Source organism: Solanum pennellii, chromosome 10 (assembly GCF_001406875.1).
Source record: "Solanum pennellii chromosome 10, SPENNV200".
In the NCBI taxonomy this organism is placed as follows: Eukaryota; Viridiplantae; Streptophyta; class Magnoliopsida; order Solanales; family Solanaceae; genus Solanum; species Solanum pennellii.
In genome coordinates, this window is record NC_028646.1 from 80104105 (window position 1) to 80125157 (window position 21053).

General features: G+C 29.9%; 2 protein-coding genes and 1 pseudogene across 2 annotated transcripts; 2 read left to right on the forward strand and 1 right to left on the reverse strand.

Annotated features, from left to right (window-relative positions):
- Window positions 1–2195: 2195 nt before the first annotated feature.
- LOC107002649 (IQ domain-containing protein IQM3-like) lies at window positions 2196–6943 on the forward strand. Its single transcript, XM_015200761.2, has 9 exons — window positions 2196–2578; window positions 2662–2776; window positions 4050–4115; window positions 4210–4298; window positions 4999–5086; window positions 5306–5452; window positions 5555–5647; window positions 6005–6106; window positions 6231–6943. Exons 1-9 carry the CDS (start codon window positions 2331–2333, stop codon window positions 6678–6680), a joined length of 1398 nt encoding a protein of 465 aa, XP_015056247.1. The 5' UTR covers window positions 2196–2330; the 3' UTR covers window positions 6681–6943.
- Window positions 6944–7376: 433 nt separating this feature from the next.
- Window positions 7377–12266, forward strand: LOC107032532 (annotated as a pseudogene).
- Window positions 12267–14850: 2584 nt separating this feature from the next.
- LOC107001630 lies at window positions 14851–16048 on the reverse strand. The gene has a single exon (XM_015199602.2). The coding sequence runs from the start codon at window positions 15853–15855 to the stop codon at window positions 15094–15096; it is 762 nt and encodes a 253-aa protein (XP_015055088.1). The 5' UTR covers window positions 15856–16048; the 3' UTR covers window positions 14851–15093.
- Window positions 16049–21053: the final 5005 nt, after the last annotated feature.

Below are 21053 nucleotides of genomic sequence, written 5' to 3' on the forward strand. Positions count from 1 at the left end.
ACATTTAGCATTAAATAAAATCCTCCTTAACTATATTTTGAATATTTAGAGTAAACAACTGTATGTTAAATTGTTGTGCTTTCTGTATTCTTTTCACTTGTTTTACTTAAAAGAATATAAGTTCTAGAAAGAACCGCTTTTTAACAGAAGTAATAAAAAAATAATTTCAATAATAATTAGCTTTTAGAAAATAAAATATGACATCTAATTTGAAACGTAGATAAAGAAGTTTCGTTTTATTTTGTCTTTTTACTTAATAAATTTTGTTAATTAGTGTTCCCTAGATGAACTTAATTTTGATAATTGGTAGATAGAAATAGTTGGTAAACGAGTCAATCAAATTTATTAATAAAACGTTTTTCGTTTTTTCTTCTTCATGGTTTTCCAAAATGACAAGTGGGGTACTCTAAACGTGGAAAGGAATAAAATTAATTTTGACTATAATTAAATCTTTAATTAAAAAATATTTTTAATTTTGTCATGTTTAATTCGTCAAAATATTTAACACTTATATACAAATATATATTTTTAAAATGAGGAACTTGAGTCGATCTCCACCAACTCACACAATATCTCCAAGCTTGTCATAGAGTCTTTGTTTAGATTAAATATATAAATAATTTTAGGATAATATTTTTGTAATTACGTAATAAACACATAAAAATAAAAAAACAAATTTACTAATTTTTCTTTCAAATATTTTCCTTTCATATTTAGACACAATTGTAAAGCTAATTGTTTCGTCAAAATTATGATACAGACGTTTTGTATCTTTCGTTCTTAATGAAAAATTTTCAATTCAAATACGAAAGTAAAGTCATTTTTGTTATAAAATATTTTCTTATTAAAATCTTATTTTTTAATCTAAATCTAAATTTATTAAACTTTATTGAGAAATTTCACTAATACGTCATTATTTATACCAATAGTATCTTTTATTTGCATTTTAGTCTTACATTTATCCATTTATTTAGGCGTTGATTAATATTTCTCATGTGTGCATTTGATGACATACTTTAAATACTTCTATTTTTCTTTAAAAATTTGTGTCTAATAACTAACTACATAAAATATGAAAATATTAAATATTTCACTCTAATAATTAGCAAATAAAAGGATGTTGATATTTATTAGAGTTTGTGATTATAAATATTAAATATTATTTTCACTTTATTTGAATTTTTAAAGTAACAGTTATGTTAAGCTATACTTTGTGCAATTTTTCTAAATATAATTTTTATTCTCCAAATTTTAAAAAGTCGCAAAATGATCTGATCTCATTATTTTATTTGAAATATACCACCAAATTTGCTTTAAACGAGTAATATCTCAAAATCGACGGCCACCTAATATTATTACAAATATATTTTCAATTTATTTGGATTTCTCAAAGTTAGAGTTGTGTTTCGTTGTAATTTTTATAAATAATATTTAGTTATTCTAATATACTTTTCTAAAAATATAAAATATGATTTAAATAATTTAAAATTTTCATGATCAAGTATCAAATTTCATTTAAAGAAAAAAATTAAAGCGAAAAAGTGAAATTTTTTATGATCAAACGAATTTTAGCTGGCGTTTGGCCATAGATTCCCAAATATTATTTGGGTGAAATTTCACCTTGTGTTGGGCCATAGTATTTAGAAAATATATTTCATTTTTTTAGAAAAATATGATTTATACACATAAGTTTTAAAAAATTATAACAGCAAACCATAAGTTTGTACTACAAGTCAATTGGATCTTCGTTGCAACAAATAACAAGTAGTATCCATGACATCGGAGAAATGTGATAGTTTGGAGTGAGTGAGATAAGCATCATTCTATTCATCGTGAAGTAGATAAAATACAAGACTTTGTTACCCTGAGCCGATTGTTCATTATTTTCATCAATAATCATATCATCATTTTCATATTCACTAAATATCTCATCAGCATTTTGGTGTTTACGTAAAAAAATATGTAATACAACACAAACAATTACTATAGGGATTATTTTTGTAAACAATAAAAGTTAGTATAAAATTTCAATTTTTTAAAGATTTCAAATAATGAAATTTAGCCAAAATATTTAAAAAATTAATATTTAAAAATTTATCAAAAATATTTATCAAATAATAATAAATTATATGGACAAACGCTATTTGCCTTAATATCACTATCCAATCCAAACATGCTTTATACATGACAAATTATTGTTGTATTGTGCGTCTATTGAACTTTGCTCTTACTACGCAAATTCCCAGAAACTCTGACCACAGCCATTATAAATAACTGTTACTGGCCACCAGAAAAAAGCGTCCATTCATTTCAAATTTCTACATTTTCCGATGGAATTCGAAACTCACGCGCCGTCCTGTTTTGACCTCACTTCCCAGTCTCCGATTAACTCCTTTTTAGACACGAATTTCGCTAATGGTCGGGAATGTCAGTGGCCTGACTCCACCGGAGATGTGATTCCGGCGGATACGCCGACGAAACTTCATGCCAAAGCAGCAATGACAGTTCAGAAGGTTTACCGGAGTTACCGTACCCGGCGTATGTTAGCGGATTCTGCTTTGGTGGCTGAAGAGCTCTGGTTTGTTGTTATCTCTTTAATTAGGAATTTTAGTGTTGTTATGGAATTGTTGTTAATGTTGTTATGTTGTGGTGATTTTGAAGGTGGCAAGCCTTAGATTATGCTCGATTGAATCACAGTACGATTTCTTTCTTCAATGTCCCTCAACCGGAGACGGCGGTTTCACGGTGGAATCGTATAACTATAAATGCTTCTAAGGTAGCCTCACAATTTTAATTTCTATAAAGTTAAAAGCATATATTTACTAAATTGGGAGTACTTTTGGAATTTGTGGTTCAAAACACTCTCTTAGGTAAAGGAGAAATTTTAAAAGTTCAATTTATTTTTAATCATAGTAGTTGACGATCATGAGCTCCGGAGGCAGAGCTACGGTGGTGTGGTGTAAATTACACTATATAATATTTTGAAAGCCTTTAAAATCAAGTAGACATGTAGCACAGTGACAAGGTATACTCATAACTTACATGACGCCCAGGTTCAAATCCATGTAGAGTAACTGGCACACACAAAGGTGAAGCCAGTATTAAGAGCTTAGAGGTTCTTGAAGAGATCGTGGTTAGGATTAAGGGGGGTTCGGATCCACAATGCTAGTGTTTCCCAGTCACTTCTTTATCATTAAACCGGGTTCATAATTTAATATACATATATATTTATTTAATTTTCTAGTAAAAATGCAGTGTGTATAGCTATTGAATTCATTCGAACCCACGAACCTCTACCTTGCTCCGCCTGTGGTGCACACAAGAAGTGGGAAGGATGACTCCTATATCAAAGTAAAAAAAAGTTAAAAAATCATTATAACTTTTTTGAGACAGATTAAAAAGCAAAGTGTGTCATGTAGATTGGTTCTAAGGGTAGTAAAATTTTCTCTCATTATTAGAACAAAAAAAGAAAAGGTGTGCAGTAATGGCCTACGCTTAACATGGAACAACCTCTACTTTAGCTATTGAATGATTGAATTGTGACAAGTTTGGATTTATTAATTGGACTATTGGGTGAGTCACTAAACAGTCATGACCCTATCTACAGTTCTTGACACCCCCCAAAAAAAAAAAACCAAAGAGGGGTCTTTTCTACAAAAAATGGAGTGGTTAAAATTACTGAAAGAGAAATATACACAACAAGCCAAATCCAGAAAGAGAAAGGAAATGTTTTTATAAATAATTGAATAGTGAGAAAGTGATGCACACCAAATCAATTAAAAAAGATATTCTTCTCTTTATAGATAAAAATATAAAATTTGTGATTAGCGTAGCTAGAAGAATATTAGCATGTAAAAAGTTGATGGTGACAAACAACAACTTCTCAGTTCCAATCAAGTCGGGGTCGTCTACATGAATCCCACTTTCATTTAAGCTAATTTTCATCCCCTCATGTAAAAAGCTAATCAATTTTAATTTTTGTTTGACAATTTTCTTAGCTCAAGTTAGTTAAAACTTTTGAAGGTTAATTCTATATACGTTTTGTCCAGGTTGGTAAGGGATTGTCTAGAGATGGAAAAGCCCAGAAACTAGCTTTTCAGCACTGGATTGAGGCAGTGAGTCACTTCCCACTGCTACTTTATTTGAATGTGCCCCATTAACATCATTGATGTTTGTATTTTTCTGACCTTAGTTTTGTGGTAACTGTAGATTGACCCACGCCACCGTTATGGGCATAATTTGCACACGTACTATCAAGAATGGTGTAAAACTGATGCTGGTCAGCCATTTTTCTATTGGTAAGAAAGCTGAATGCTGGAATTGGTACATCACAAAATCTGTATGGTATATATTGAGGTGGTAAATAATGGGGGATGACAGCTCTATCCCATAATTTTTGGGTTGAAACCTCATTTTTGTGTGTTTTTTTTCCGCTTCTGGTTTTTCCTGGCTTTGCTTTTTAGGATCCGTTGCAATTTTTTGCGTTTTCCTTAATGGTGGAACTCATGACTAGTGACGATCATTACAAAGGGCGATGTGCTAATTCTTGGAGAAAAATATCGATATATTGCTTATGTAGCTTTCCCTTTATTCTTGATTAATAAGGTTCTAGAAAGAATTGCAAAAGAGAAATGCTCCAGTAAGTGATATATAGTCCTACTAAAATGAATAATATTAAAATATTAGTGGAACAGTTTGTTTTTGATTTGCATTCGCGTCAATAAGATATAATCTACATAAATGCAAATGTATTTCGACATTAGTGGTTATTCCATGTATTACTGATCTAATATGTAGAGGAAGTTGAGACATTAATTTACTGCTTGGGCTGTGTTAACTAATCTTGTGCTACTTCAGTATGAAATCTAGAACACTGCGCGTTGCTGAGTTCTGTTTTCATTTGACTGCAGTTTTTGTTAATATGGATAAGGCAACATGATTTAAGAAGTTACTTGTAAGAAAAAGTCAGCAGTAACTTATTTTCCGGAACATGTGCAGGTTGGATCTTGGAGATGGCAAAAAGGTTGAGCTCAAAGAATGTCCGAGATCTAAGCTTCAGAAACAAAGTATCAAGTATCTTGGACCTGTATGTGCTAACTCTTTTGTTACTTATTGCAATGCAAATCACAATGTTTAGCATCAGCATACAAAATGACTTCTCATATCTATGCGCTGATGTTGGTTTGTCTTTAGTGATACATGTGATTTGCTCTATCGTATACCATGTAATATTAATTTTACTTCTATTGCATTGATTGATATAGCCATGCAGCTCCTAATTGCTCTGTTATCTTTCTGTTATCAGCAAGAGAGAGAACATTATGAATATGTAGTGGCTGAAGGAAAAATACTTCATAACCTCACTGGAAATCATCTTGATACAACCAATGGGTTACCAGGGGCAAAGTGGATTTTTGTAATGAGCACCTCAAAGAGGCTGTATGCTGGAGAGGTGAGTGGTAAACGTTACTACATAAATGCTCTAATGATGATTATCCTGCAAATTGGTTTTCCTCTGTTAACGCAGAAGGTTTGTTACTCTTATGCCTTTCAGAAGAAGAAAGGAATATTTCATCATTCCAGCTTTCTTGCTGGTGGGGCTACTTTAGCTGCTGGAAGACTAGTGGTAAAGGACGGGATACTTAAGGTAAATATCTGTTACATCGTTTTACTATCTTTAGATTGCATATGCCTGACTTTGAAACTATGTCGAGATCTAAATGCAGGAGTCATTTCTTCTCAGCTTTATGAAACACTAGTTATGTCTATGGAGTTGAAAAAAAACTTTCTGCTCCACATTAATTTACATATAGTGAATAAAAAGCTCTATGAAGAGAAAGTTGCCATCCTTTTTGTTTCCATATATTCTGATGTTATTTTTGCACATGAAAGGTAAGATAAAATATGGACAATTCCACCTGAATCATAAGCGTGTAGCTTGAAAGCCACTGCTCACTCTGTTTAGGTTGCACACTGCTGTGCTCTGACATTTTATTTTTTTCAGTCTATTTCAGCATATAGTGGGCATTATCGGCCAACTGATGATAGCCTCAACAGCTTCTTATCATTTCTGAAGGAAAATGGAGTCAACCTGGATGAGGCCGAGGTTAGTGATTTCTTTGTCTTTTGTTCGTCCAGATTACTTTCTTACTGCTATAGTCTATGAATAATTGTGATTAGTTATCCCATTCTGAATTGAGTTAATACTCGTCCATTTTATCTATTATCAGATAAAAAAGCCAAGAGATGATGATGAGAGCTATGAAGAGGGAAAGTCATCTGAGAGTAACTCTGCGTCTGATCTTTCAACTATATCAGAATCCCTTCAAATTGATTTACCGAAGGAAGAGGAAAAAGACTTGTCAGAATTAGTGATAAATCCACAAGCTGAAAAGGCAAGTAACTATAAGAGAACACTCTCGGGTGGTCTTGAGAGCCCGAGAGCTGAGGTGCCAAAAACTGCAATACTGCAAAGGATTAATTCAAAGAAGTTATCAAAGTCATATCAATTGGGTCATCAACTCTCCCTGGCATGGTCAACAGGTGCAGGTCCGAGAATTGGATGCATTAATGACTACCCGGTTGAACTAAGAGAGCAGGCCTTAGAACTGACACACCTCTCACCAAGACCTCGTTCTGCATCATCAACTCCTAGGCCGATTGGTGCAATGGTAATGTAATGCAATGCACTTCCTGAAAAGCCTTAGTCATTTTCGATCTTTTCTGCAAACAAGCTGTAGTGTTCATTTTGGTCTGCTGTTTTCCAACCTGTTGTTAGTTTACCTTTTTATTAGCAAGAATGTAGTAGGACCTCTTGTTCTCATTGTTAGGATTTAGTAGTAAGAATGTAACATGTGCAAGTTAAAACATATGTTCTAACTGGAATGCTGTCATATCTATGTTGAGAAGAGGGTAATAAGAAGGGTATATATTTCAATGTGCTTTTAGTCTTCTCAGATATCATAAGAAGAAAGAAAACAAATTGCCATGTCTTGTAACTTTATTTTAAACGTTAATTGCTTGAGTTACTTGTAAGTTGTTTATCAATTCGTAAATAACTTAGCTATTTGTTGAGTTACTTACAAGTTACCTGCTTGCTCGAACTACAAAACAAAATAGCTCAGGCCAGAATTGGTACTCGAATACGCAAATAGCTGGACCTCAATGTATCTGGACAACAAAGTTATTTGATATCTCCAACTCATTCTCACCACCATGTTGTGATGGTTTTTTTTTTCTATTCAATGTTTGAACTCTGTATAAAAAACTTCGATTAAATTTGAAACATATATTATAAAATCTAATTAGAAATAACATTCTTAATAGAATTTTTTATATATTTAAAACTTAAACTCAGACGTGTGATAAAAAGCTAATAGACGTTCATGATGGTTAAAATACGGAGAAAAAAAAAATGCCATCCTATAACGGTCTACAGGAAGCACCTGTCATGTCCAGATACAGTGCTTCAAAATTTCAGATTGGTGTCCCAGTGATCTGGCGGGACACGTGTCTCTTCCTCATCCATTTTCCCCCCTTATTTTTATGCTCTCTGTTTTCTCCTTTTCCCTCAACACACTCTTCGCCATGAACTCCGACGTTACATGGCAAACACCTCCGTCATGCACGGCGGTCGAAGAATTTTCCGGCGAACCAGCAGAATTCGAGTTTGAAGCGGCGGAGGCATTAGCTTGTTTGTCGCATCCGGTGGATGAAGACGGTGCATCCGGTGAAACTGAACTCTGCGTAGACGCCGTCGCCGATCGGGTATCCTGAATGTATTCAATTTCTTATAACTTATGAAACTGAAAATGTAACAAATCTTCTCACTGATACTAACAGTATATAACTTTGCCAATTAATTTTGCTTCAACGTCCGTGCTCAGCAGTTCAGGTACGAGCTCTGGACATCTGTAATTATGGCTGTTATACAATTTTAGGGTGTTTTTGGCATGAAGAAAAACATTTTTTAAAAATGAGTTGAGTTTCTTACTTATTTCCTCTTTTAATAATTTGATCTAAAAATATCTCACTTCTTTTTCAAGAGGGAAGTATTAAACTCACCGATAATTTACAGCCTTAAAAACATCATTTTATTTAACTAATTAAATTTAAATATAGTTTTCATCTTTCAGCATGACTAAAGTCTTAAAGATTGTAAATAAGCACGTGTAATGCAAAAGTTAACGAAGTATTGTAAAAGTTAACAAAGCAAATCTCGAAAGATCATAGGTAAGAAAATAAACTAGAAGTATATCAAAAGACACAAAAATTTAATGTGATTCGATCAATTGACCTTTATACCTAGGAAGTTCATACAAATAATAACATAGACTAACATTGTACATTGTGAACTTTGATTAGCTTCAAAGCCTTTGAGACTACACTGTGAATATTGATTAGGATAAAGAGAACAGATCTATAGAATCTTAAACTTTTTTCTACAAGAAAAATACTAGTAAATCTAAAACCTTTACTTAAACGGAAAATTCATTTATGCTAGAAAACTCAGGGCAATTAATACCCAATAAATCTTCCCCTGGTCTGAATTTCTAATAAAATAAATTTATCCACCTTCTTCACAGTTTGCTTTTCCTTCTCATAATCTCTTCCATCAAATTTATCTCTAACACAGAGACTCTCTCTAGAATAATTTTTCCAACAAAAATCTCCATTACTGTAAAAAAGTTTGCTACTAGAACTACACCCTTCATTCGTCGATTTTCGAACCATTGAACATGACTCCATCATTTAATATAGCTCTGATATCATTTGTAAACAAGTGTAATGCGAAAGCTAGCAAAGCAAACCTCGAATGACCATAAGTAAGAAGATAAATAAGAAACACACCAAAAAACAAAGATTTCATGTGGTTCGGTCAATTGACCAAAGGACATGAACAATCCACTATAAATATGAAAGTATAAATATAGAGAGAACATAAGAGTTTTACAGAAATGATAACGTATCAAACTTGTGTTTTACAAATACTCTCCCTAAACAAAACTCTCAAAGACGTTAAGACTACATTGTGAATTCTAATTATGTTAGAAGGAACAAACGTAAACCTTTTTCTAAAAGGAAAAATCTGTTTATGGTAAAAAATTCAAGACAAATAAAACCCAACTTGAAAGTACATTTCTAAATGGCATAATACATAAATGTGCCCTTTAACTTGACTTTAAATCACATATATGCTCTTCAACTTTGGATGTGCACAAAAAGACACTTAAATTTGTATAAAGTTGAATAAATAGACACACATGTCCTACATGTCGTTTTACATGTCAATTTTTTGTCCTACGTGGTATCGTACGTGTATTGTGTCATGTAAGACTCATGTATTTATTTATTTAAAAATTGGATGGTTAAAATGTCTGTTTGTGCATTATGAAAGTTGGAGGTCAAAGTTAAAATTTGAAGTCAAGTTTAGGGTCCACTATATGTATTTTGCATTTCTAAATTCTCTATATTTTTTTAACACTGTTTTTTTTGTTTTTTTGTTTTTTGTTAAGACTCCTAATACTCCTAGACTATGTAGCAAATCAGGATGTATCTAAGTCAAATTAATCATCTAAAATGGTGTTTTAGAAATAAAATTAATAATTTGCCGTTCGTTTTCAAAACTTCTCTTTTTTCAAATAAAGATATTGTGTCATTTCTTTTTGAAGTCGATTCTTTTTCTAAACAAATATTTTCTATTTTATTAGGAAAAAGAATTGGTTATCAAAATGAAATTAATGGATAAAACTATTAAGTAGAGCATTTTTTTTGTTCAACGGAACGCTACGAGTGAGGTGGATCTTAGGATGGACATGAGACAATTAATATGAAACGTTACTTATGAAATGTAGTTTTCTTATTTCAAAATCTGTTATTAAAAAACCTTGAAAATATTTTCCTCCATACCAAACACGCCACAACAGTGTGATCCCCTTATGGGACGAGTCGAGTTATTAATTGAGTTGAGAATTATCAGGAGAGGGGAAAAGGAACACGAAACCACTCTCAATGGGTATTGTCTCTTTATGTTCTCTAGGAAATGGACTCAACATATATAACAATTAGTTTCTTTATCATTTTTAGTTACTTAAGGGCGTACATTGTGAATTCTTTTGTTTCTTAGTTTAAGATATGACAGTCCGAGCTGAATTACTCTATTGCGGGTTTTCTCGGAATGTCTAGGAGGCACAGGTTAGTTTCCTCATTTGCTTTTTGATATGGACTTAATTTAGCTGTTGATGGGAATTTATTTAACTTTCATTTATATATGTTCGTGTGTGCATCTTTTGGCGTAACTGGTTATTCCTTACCTCAGGACCAAATTGGTTATTGGGCAGTACTGCAAGTATTAGTAACAGGTGCCCCTGAAGCCATTCCTGTCTAAGTAGATATGATTTCTTTCGTAATTTGTTGCCCGGGGTCTTTTGATAGAATTCCACGATGCTCTTGTTCATAACAGGAGCAACGAATAGACGTGAAGTTTGAAGATGAGAAAGAAGTAGCTACTCAGACTGGATATGAAGCTGAACTCAAAACATGCCTTGTATGTGATTTAAATTATCCACCACCAGTTACCAACAGAACATCGAGGCGGGAATTGACAGAGGTGCTAAAGATTTACAATTTCTTGTACTTTAATTTCATAGATTTTTTTTACTGAAAGTATGTTCGCTCGTTAAGGCAGAGAAGGAAGAACGAAGGATGCGCCGTGTATTAGCTAACAGAGAATCTGCCAAGCGGACAATTCGTCGAAGACAGGTACGCTGGAATGCTCAACCACTTATCGAAGATTCCTTTTCATGGGTCTTAAGTATGTAGAATTCTTTTTCATACTGATGAACATGTTATTAAGAATAGCAATTCGAATGAGTAGTACCAAAATGCTGGACTGGGAAAGTACTCCCGCTTTGTTTCTCGATCACGGTTGTACGTAGATGACAAATGGCGTATATATATCCTCGATGATTGGTAACATTAAATGTAAACTGAGGTTATCATTGGGTGTAAACAAAAGTTTATTTTACAATGCAAAAAAAACATACCCAGTGAAATCTCACTAACAGAGCGTAGCATGTCAAAATCTGATAGTTTTCCCTTAAAAGGCAATGCGAGAGGAAATGAGAAGAAAAGCAGATGATCTCGCACTGGAGAATGAAAATTTGAAGAAGGTACGTGCGATATCTTTACTCATATATTTATGCAATACTCTTTTCCGTTTTTCTGCTGAGTGTCGTTTCTGACGAATAGATTAAAGAACTTGCTGCTGCGGAATACAATTCCTTGAAGAACAAAAACGATAACTTGAGAATGCAGGTTAACTTTGGACTTTGCGCGTTACATGTTTGACATGGACAAAATTATGTATGCGAAGATTGACTTGATTCATTGCAGATAGCTAAAAATGTGAAGACTGAAGTAGAGGAAACATGTGATGATTCCAAGTCTACTCTTGTGGAAACTCATACTTCAACCACATCCACAACTTCCTTACATAACCAAGTGCCTCTCATTTTGTCTTCCGTCCTCCCGTGTTTTGATGGTCTCGTATTACAACGCGGTGGTATGCATAGTATTTCTAGCATTACACCACCGGTGCTTACCTCTCCCGGAGAAGGAACAACACCATCTGACAAATTAGAAAGCTCCGTGATGGTGATGATGAACAACAACGTCCCAGGAGGTACTCCTCTATATATAGTTCCCTTTCCTTGGCCGATGCAAAGTTATTCTTTTCATTCATCGACAACCTCATATCCCGACGATCAACATAAGAATTCAACTCCTATATATGAAAGTTGAAACAAATACTCCTCATTCAATAGATACTTTCAAATCTGATGTTGGGCAAAGAACATGTTACGTGTTCTAACAATGCATCATCTGCAGAGGCTCGTCGGAAGTTGAAGACGCTTATAAAATGAAAATGCGTGTTTTGTTATCAGTTTGACTTGTTGCCAAAGACAGGATGAGAGAGCAACTTTTCGAATTCTGAGTTTAGTATCAACAAGGTGCCATGGGATCCCACTTATTCGGTCGATTTTTATATCTTTTTCGTTCGTTGTTAAATTTCTTTTTGATTAATCGATGAGTGAAATTCTATATATTTGTTGTTTTTTATATTTAGACGATCTTTGGATGGAATATTAAATCTATGAATATAAATTCCAAAGGTATTAGTGGTCTCATGAACTCGAAAGTAGTGTTACTGCTTAATGTAAAGAACACATTAGCTTAATCTCATTACATATAATTTTTGTATCCTACCTAATTCTTGCATTAATTAACGGGAAATGACCGTCTTTTTATTATAATAAAAAGTAAAATTTGAATCATTATTCATTGAATTATCTTGTTGCTACATCAAATGATTTGTAAATCGAAATATCATATCTTTATCTAGTGAACAAGTCCATTGATCGATTTAATTATTTGGTGGAATGTATAAGAATAGTATTGAGTATGATAAATTAATAATATTGATATAGATTATATTTGTTTAAGGTTATTTTTTTATATAGTATTTAATTTGGTGTATTAGAAATAATATAATTAGTACATAATTTTCTTATAAAAGATATTTTTTTACAAATATGGAGGGGATGCCAAATACAATAGAAAGGTTGTGAATTTTCTTTCGTGGGATAGTTGTATTTTTAATTAACCATGTCAATACATGCACTAACTTTTATGCACTGCTAATATCATGATTTTTTCTTGTATTAGTTATATGTAGCATAATATCAAATAAAAGGATCACTCGGTAAGACGATTAGAAAAAATAATATATGCATTAACTTTAATTTGTGTGGTATACTTTTTCAGTTTTACATAACCAATGAAACATAAGTTATGTATACACTATATTTGACATTATGCTATGTAGGAAATACATAGGAAATCATAATAGCAATATAAGAATTTAATGCATGCATTAGCATGTTAAGGACGCAATTGTCTTTCAAAATTTTTCTATATCCTTTAATTGCAAAAAATAGATTTTGTAAATAAATAATTTTGCTTAAAAATTATGTCATGACATTTTTAATAGATCAAATCAAATACTATATAAAAATAATATTAGCATAGCTAATATTAACATATCATATTCAATATAATTTATACATATTATTAAACAAACGATCCCTAATATATAATTATTGGATCACTTTTCCCAATATCACTTGCTAGACAATCACTAAATATCCAACTCATTCTAAGAAATGAAAAAGAAATGATCTAGATAGATTTAAAATAACCTAAATATATTTATAAGCAATTTATTTCTCATTTCTCTTTAAAAAAAAGTTTTGATAATTCACATGTTTCCTTTAGTTGTCGTAATATATTTTTGCTTTTAAATGTTTGTTTGTTTGAAAGATTATGGAAATATTTTTAAGAACTATTTTTAATATAAAGGTACGGTGGAATTTTTCTGTAATATATTTTATATTCATCTGTACTCTTTTCTGCCCTTTGTCTATTCGGTAGTCTTGTTCACTTTTCAAGGATTCAACCCATATTAGTTAAATTGAAATTTGTGAAGCTGTTTTCTTGATTATGTAATTGGTTTGTTTGATTTTTTATAGTAAATAAGTAAATAAAAAAATTAATAAGAAATATTACTCCAAATGCCTCTTTGATAATTTTTTTTCTTTAATAAACTATTAGAGTTAGATTTGTTTATGAAAAAAAAGTATTAAGATAATTTATCATTCAAGTTATTTTTGTTCTTGTTTGTCCTCTTTTTGATTTACTTTTGCTGTTCGATGAATTCTCTTGAGATGTAATTTTTTTCTATTTTGTAATTTTGGTCAAATTTTGATGTTTAAGGTAATTGATTTTCAATAAAATTAGTAGCTTATAAAATTAAATTTGAATCAGAACTTTTAAATACACACATACATACATAAAATAATGGATTTAACTTCATATAGTAATTATTATTTATAGAAGTAAGAAGTAATTCTAGAAAATTAGAATTCAAGTCATTTATTTGCACTACATTCTCTTGGATGTTATTATAAAAATTTTATTTATTAATAAGAAATTTGAGTTGTCTATTTAAAGTTATAAAATATATCATATATATATATATATATATATATAATTTTTGTATCTTTCTTACTATCTTCAATATTATTTTGAGTTAAACTGAAATTACAGAAGTTAAATTTAAATATTTCTTTTGAGCCTCAAAATATCAGGGGCTTAATGAAAACGCTATACTAGCCTGATCCTTGAGTTATTTCTAATTTAATGCAACTTTTGGTGCTGCAATTTTTCGAATTTGGTTATTGTCATTAAAAAATAATAATTTTAGTTAGATTAAACATTAAAACTAACCAAATATTTGACTGAACAAAAACGTAGTAGCATTTGTCAAACTTAAAAAAATAAATTAAAATTGCTCCAAAATATATTTAAGGTATTGTTTTATACATACTTGCTCTCATTATAACTCATTTTTGTCCTTATAAACTGTTAATATGTACCTTTAGGCTGGGTTGTTCGAGTCGGTATTCGCATAAAATTTAAAAATTTAAGTTCAAGTTCAAAATCTCGTCACATGGAGTTTATTTAGAATATTTTTGGTCTTTTGTATGGATTTTTGAGCTAGAACGAATTTCGCAATCTCAACGACACAACGTCAAGGAAGCTAGAGCGAGTTTCACAAGTTCAACTATATTTACTATTTTTATATCGAACAATACAAATACATACAAATGAAATACTTTTATCGTTGTGTATATAATCAATCACAATCATTCTAAATCCACGTTTACAACTTATGTACTTATTTCTCACGCAAAAATTAATAAGCCACTGGTAAAATAGACCATAGTGATATAGCTGAGCTAATTCGACGTGAAATCTCCTTAGCAAAGAGAGAGCATTTTTCTAATATAATCGACTACAAACAGTACAATGCAGCTACTTAAACTTCAAAATAAAAATAAATAAATCAAAGAAAAAATAAAAAAATATCAGCCCAACTTCAACTAAAGCTTATTAAACATGCATATGTACAAGCTTTTTCCTAAATTAGCCAACCCATCATATTATCTCTCTCGATACATCGCGATTTCATAATCATAAAAAAATTAAATCATTTTTTTTTCGAAAAACAACTTCAGTATCCAACCCGAACCCGTCAACGGTTCGAGTACGAACCAACTCAGACCGCTTAAAAAGTTTCTTCAACGGTTCAACACTATACAAATCATTCGCCGAATATTTATCCCCTCGTCTAGATAACGACACGTGTAACACACAAACCCCGCCGGACTTTAACGTCCGTTCAATCTCCGATACAAATTTCACCGGAAAAAGTGCGTGATCAAACACATTAGAAAATTCCAGATCAAATGTCCGATCATCGAACGGTTGATTATGAAAATCTCCTTTCATCACTAATGGCGGGTACGGTACCAGATCCATTCCGATTGAATCCGAAACTCCGATTCGTTTCAATGCTTCCACTTCCTGACCCATTCGAGCGCCAATACAGAGTACCTTCGATGTATCTGAGAGAAAATTTTCATTTTTTAGATCGATGAAGAATTTCGAAAAAACTTGAATTTTTCGATCCCAATCTCGAGTCATCCAAATTTTTCTGAGTTTGGGATTCAGAGTTTTGTTTAGCTGCTTTTGTATGTAGGTATCGTATGTGGTGTATCCGGGTCGGATTTTGAGATTTGAATCCGAATATGATGTAGTGGTGGTGGTAGTTGTAATGACGGAGGAGGATGAATTCCAATTAGAGAGAAAAAGGAGGATTGGTATTGTTATGAGAACAACGAAAAATATATATTTCGATATCATCATTGGTGACGATACATTAATTTCTTTCATCTTTTACAATCAATAATCACTTTTAAATTCGAAGAAACTTCGGAATCAATAAAAATGGGAAATCATAAGTCGAATAAATAAAAGACATACATGCATGCAAAGAGTGAATGAAAATCTATTATAATAAATGGAATTAAATGCATCGATAGAAAGAGTTTTTATGTTTGAAACTTTAGAGAAAAAAATGAATGAAGTAAATGATAAAAATGGAATTGAGTGCATCGATAGAAGAGTTTTTACATTGAAATTTCAGAGAGAAAAAAGAATGAAGTTAATGATAAATGTATGTATATAATTTAATTTTTTTTAAAAAGTATTTATTCTCGAAACACATAAAACTTTTAAATTTGTCAATAATAAGCCAAGTGGCACTTTCAATTTTAATATTATTTAAAAATAAATATTTATATATATTTAAACTAACCCAAAATCGATTGAATACGTAGAGAGATAAATAGAGCTTAAATAAAAGTTACTTGAAATATTTAAATAAAGATAATAAACTTTAAAATCTAACTGTAGTATATAGATAAGGCAGATAATTAGGGCACAATTACATGAGAATAAATTGTGCAAGTGAATTATTATTGTTATTATTTGAGTAAAATTATTACTAGGGAAAGCTTTTAGCGGCCTTTTAAAAATTTACTACTATTTATTCATAATTTTATATGACAATTTTACATTTTGTCCTTCTTTGTTGGAGGTGACTTGAGAGCTAATAATGACACAAAATCATCATAATCAACTTTATATTTTTTTGTTAGAGTATTATTTATATTGGTATGTTTAAATTTAGCTTCTTATTCGGTGTTGACATTTTCAATAAGATTTGTAAAGTATATGGCAAATTTTTAATCAATAGAATACTAAGTTTTGGGTCAATGAAAATTGTTGTGTTTTTCAAATTATCAAAAAAATAAATTATTTAGGAATTAACAATATATTTGCATTTTTTCTTTTGTGTACTAATGTTTTGGAATAAAAATAATAGTGTGGGACTCAGATGGATTATTACTCTCTCTTTTTCATGAATCAAATATCTTTCATATAAATTAACTAGAATATAAGGATTATTCCCTTCTATATTCGATTCATCGTGAAATATATCTTTCGGCCATTTAGAAAGTAACAAAAATAACATACACTCAAATTGTGAATCTTTGAAAGCAACTTTTTATCGATATGTACTACAAGAAAATCATGAATTAAATGAGGATTTTTCTAGGAATTAGTATAAAAACTCGCAGGATCCTGCAAACTTTTATACTATTTACCAGGAAAATTCTCATACAATTCACAATTTTCTTGTAGTGATTATAGTACATTTTCTTTCTTTTCTTTCGAAAAAAGGGTAAATATATGACAGATTTACAATATGATTAGGACTAATAAATAAGACAAACATATATATAATGTTTTATATGAAAAAAATAATTTGATCATGAAAAATATCTAAATGTAGGGCAGATCATGAAAGTTGAGTGAGTGATTATTGGCTTTTTTTTTAAAAAAAGAAGGTACATATTGAAATCAAATAAAATAAAAACAAATATATTTTGTTTTTGTACCATTTGATTTATTATATTATTGTCTTTTTCAACTTTATTCACATGCTAAATTAAAATGAAGATCTTATATGATATAATTCACATATTATTAAATGCCTATATAAAAATGTGCCGACATGTCCTCGTGCGTGTTTCATCAAGTCGAATTTCAATTGAAAAATATTATTTTTATTTTTCTTTAAAAAAATTAAAAATTTATATATACTCTACTTTTCTCGAATTTCATTCGTGAAATTATATATCTTATTGATATTTTATCTAAATATATAGTTATAATTATCTTACTACGTTCTCTACCTTCCCTCTCATATTGTATGATCATTGTGTTTATAACCCTTCAAATAAGGTGCCAATGAAATAACGACATATATATATAAAATTTATTTTTCTTCAGCAAAAAATAATAATGTAAATTTATATGTATAGTGGTTGTGTGACCTTGGTGCAATATAAATATTGAATCAATCTCATTCATTAGATAAAAAAAATTAAAACATATAATAAGTTATATATGTCCCGATTGGTCAAAATCCAATCAACAATAAATTCCAATATTATCAAACATCATAATTAATCATATAATTTAACGTCCATATAAAATGTCATTTGTCATTCCTAGCATCACATTACACAAATAATAAATCGCGAGCAGGTGAATATTTAGGTCAAGAGAGTTTAGATACGAAAAAATATAATAGTTATATATAATTAAAATTATTTTTTATATATACTAAAGCATCTTCAATTTGTACGTATATTTATATAAATTTTTGATTTCATCACTATTCGGAATTGTCTCATCATGACGCTGAGATCTCTCTTTCATTCTTGAGTAATGGCCAAAAGAAGAAACTTGTAATTAAATAAAAGCTACTTGTACATTAATTAATTAGCATATAGTACATGTTATGGTGCTGTAATGTACTTAAATATGCTTGTGATATGACACCAACTTCTTTAATTAAATAAAATGTAATTAATTTTAACCATCAAAAGGAAGAAGTAAAAATAATTAAAATTAAAAAAATAATGCACGCCTCTTGACAAGTAAGTTTCCACCTAACAATCTCAACTGTCCTAACTTCTACCTATTTTCAAATTTTACTTTTGGAGTAATTTTTAAACAATACCATGAGTTGCGGCGAAACTAGAATTTTAATTATATTAGAACTAACAAATAAAAATATGTCTAATGTATTTTAATTTTTTGAGTTTCATAGCTATTATAATTATTTATTATTTATATATCTGAGTTGCTATTTAAATTATTAACAAATATTTATCAAAATTTATCTCAACTATTAGTTATTTATTTTTTCTATAAATTATTACAATGATAGAAAAAATGAACTATTGACAATGGAGACATGCTTTTTAATAAATACTTAGTATAATTCAGATTGAAAATTAATTATTTATATATATGAGTTGCAACTTAAACTATTATTAAATATTTATCAAAATTTATCTCAACTATTAGTTATTTATTTTTGGAAAAATGTACAAGTACCTCATTAACCTATGCCCGAAATCCTAGAGACACGCTTATACTATACTAAGATCCTATTATCCACCTGAACTTATTTTATAAGTAATTTTCTATTCTTTTTCGGCCTACGTGGCACTAGCTTGAAGAAAAAAAGCAATCAGCGTTGGACCCACAAGATAGTACCACGTAGGCCGAAAAGGGGTAGAAAAGTATTAATAAAATAAATTCAGGAGAGTAATAGGACCTTTATATAGTATAAATGTGTCTCTGAGATTTCGGACATAGGTTGAAGGATTACTTGCACATTATCCCTTTGTTTTTTCTATAAATTATTACAATGATAGAAAAAATGAACTATTGACGGTGGAGACATGCTTATTAATAAATATTTCAGATTGAAAATTAACTCCATACCTAATAATTTAAATAAATAAATACTTTAAGTATTTCTTTTTGCCCTTTCCACTCTTTATATTAAAATTTTACTTACTCTATCTTTAAATAATTTATTTAAAATTCATAAATTCTAAATTCATATTAATATAAAAGTTGCTGAGGTAAGGGATTTTTCTTCTTTATTTGAAAGGGAAGTTAAAGAGAGCAGGACCGACAGTTTTGAAATGAAATAGTTTCTATCAATAAAAATTAAGAGGTCGTTTGATATGGGTATAAAAATAACAATTTTAAGATAAATTTTAGGATTTTAATTTATTTTACATTTAATTAAAGGTATTAGATAATTCTAAATTTAAATTATTTGTTTCATAATTTGTATTTTAGTGATGAAATAAATTATTTCATATATTACGAAATAACTTATTACAAAATATATTATCTTAAATAATTAATTCTAAAATAATTAGTTCTCAATCGAATGATCCATTCGAATTATTTCACGTATCTTTGTTGAATTATCTTTATTTATGTGGACTTCTAAAGATTAATTAGTATTTGATTCTACAAACATTGTAAATAAATATTATTGGCAGATGGATTAATTAACAATTGAATTCACGTGCTTAATTTAGTAGTTAATATACAATAAATTATATATATAAACTAATTACACATATATTTTATATAAATTACACATATACTATATATTCACCTATTTTAAATCTAAATAGTTGGGTGAAGGATTGTTTTATTCTTTTTTTAAAAAAAATAATATTTCTTCTCTTAATCGTCTTCCAATAATCTCTTAATCAAATGATAATTGATATGCATCACTGGTTGCTATTAGCGCTATAAGATGATCAACAATTAAGTGCATAACAATAATAGATATTTAGTAATATTTCATAAGTTAAATATAAAAAATAAAAATATATATAAGAATTTATTTCTACCCTATAAAGATAAAAATGATTATTTCGAAGGATAAAATTACATACAGTCAACTTGATTATTCAAGATTCTTAAATTGCAATTGTGATCTTCACCCAACGAATTGAAAGGGAAATAGGTACTAAAAGTTGTGGAGAAAAAGAGAAGTTAATAAAAAGACTAGCTAGATGCAAGTAGGATTTTTACTCTATTGCTAAATTTTTAGATGAAATAATCAATCGAAATTAATTTTCACGTCTTTAACTCATGAAAAAAAGACTAGACTCAGCACTAAGATGTTAGGTTATGGAGCCTGATTAATATTTGATGTACTGTCATATATTACTATTTACGCGGTTTAATATTTGATGTGCTAAATTTTAGACTGTACTATTTATTCTCCATTTATTCTCTATAACCAAAACGGAAAAGGGCCTAAAATACCCTTGAAGTATTGAAAATGGTACAAAATTACCTTCCATCCACCTATTGGCTCCAAAATGCCCTTCTCATCCACCTATTGGCTCTAAAATGCCCTTCTCATCTACTTATTGGCTCCAAAATACCCTTGTCATCTACCTTTGGGTTCAAAATTGACCACTTATTTAATTTTTTTAAAATTAAACTCTTTAAATATTTTAAAATACTTGGCGTTCAACTATTGGTTATAATTTAATTTATTAATATAATTTAAAAATCAACTCACTATCCACTCATTACTAACTAAACGCCACTCAATTAATAATCTAATTATAATATCAAAATCGCCATAAATACTACTAAAACACGATGAAATTATTGATTCTTAAAAA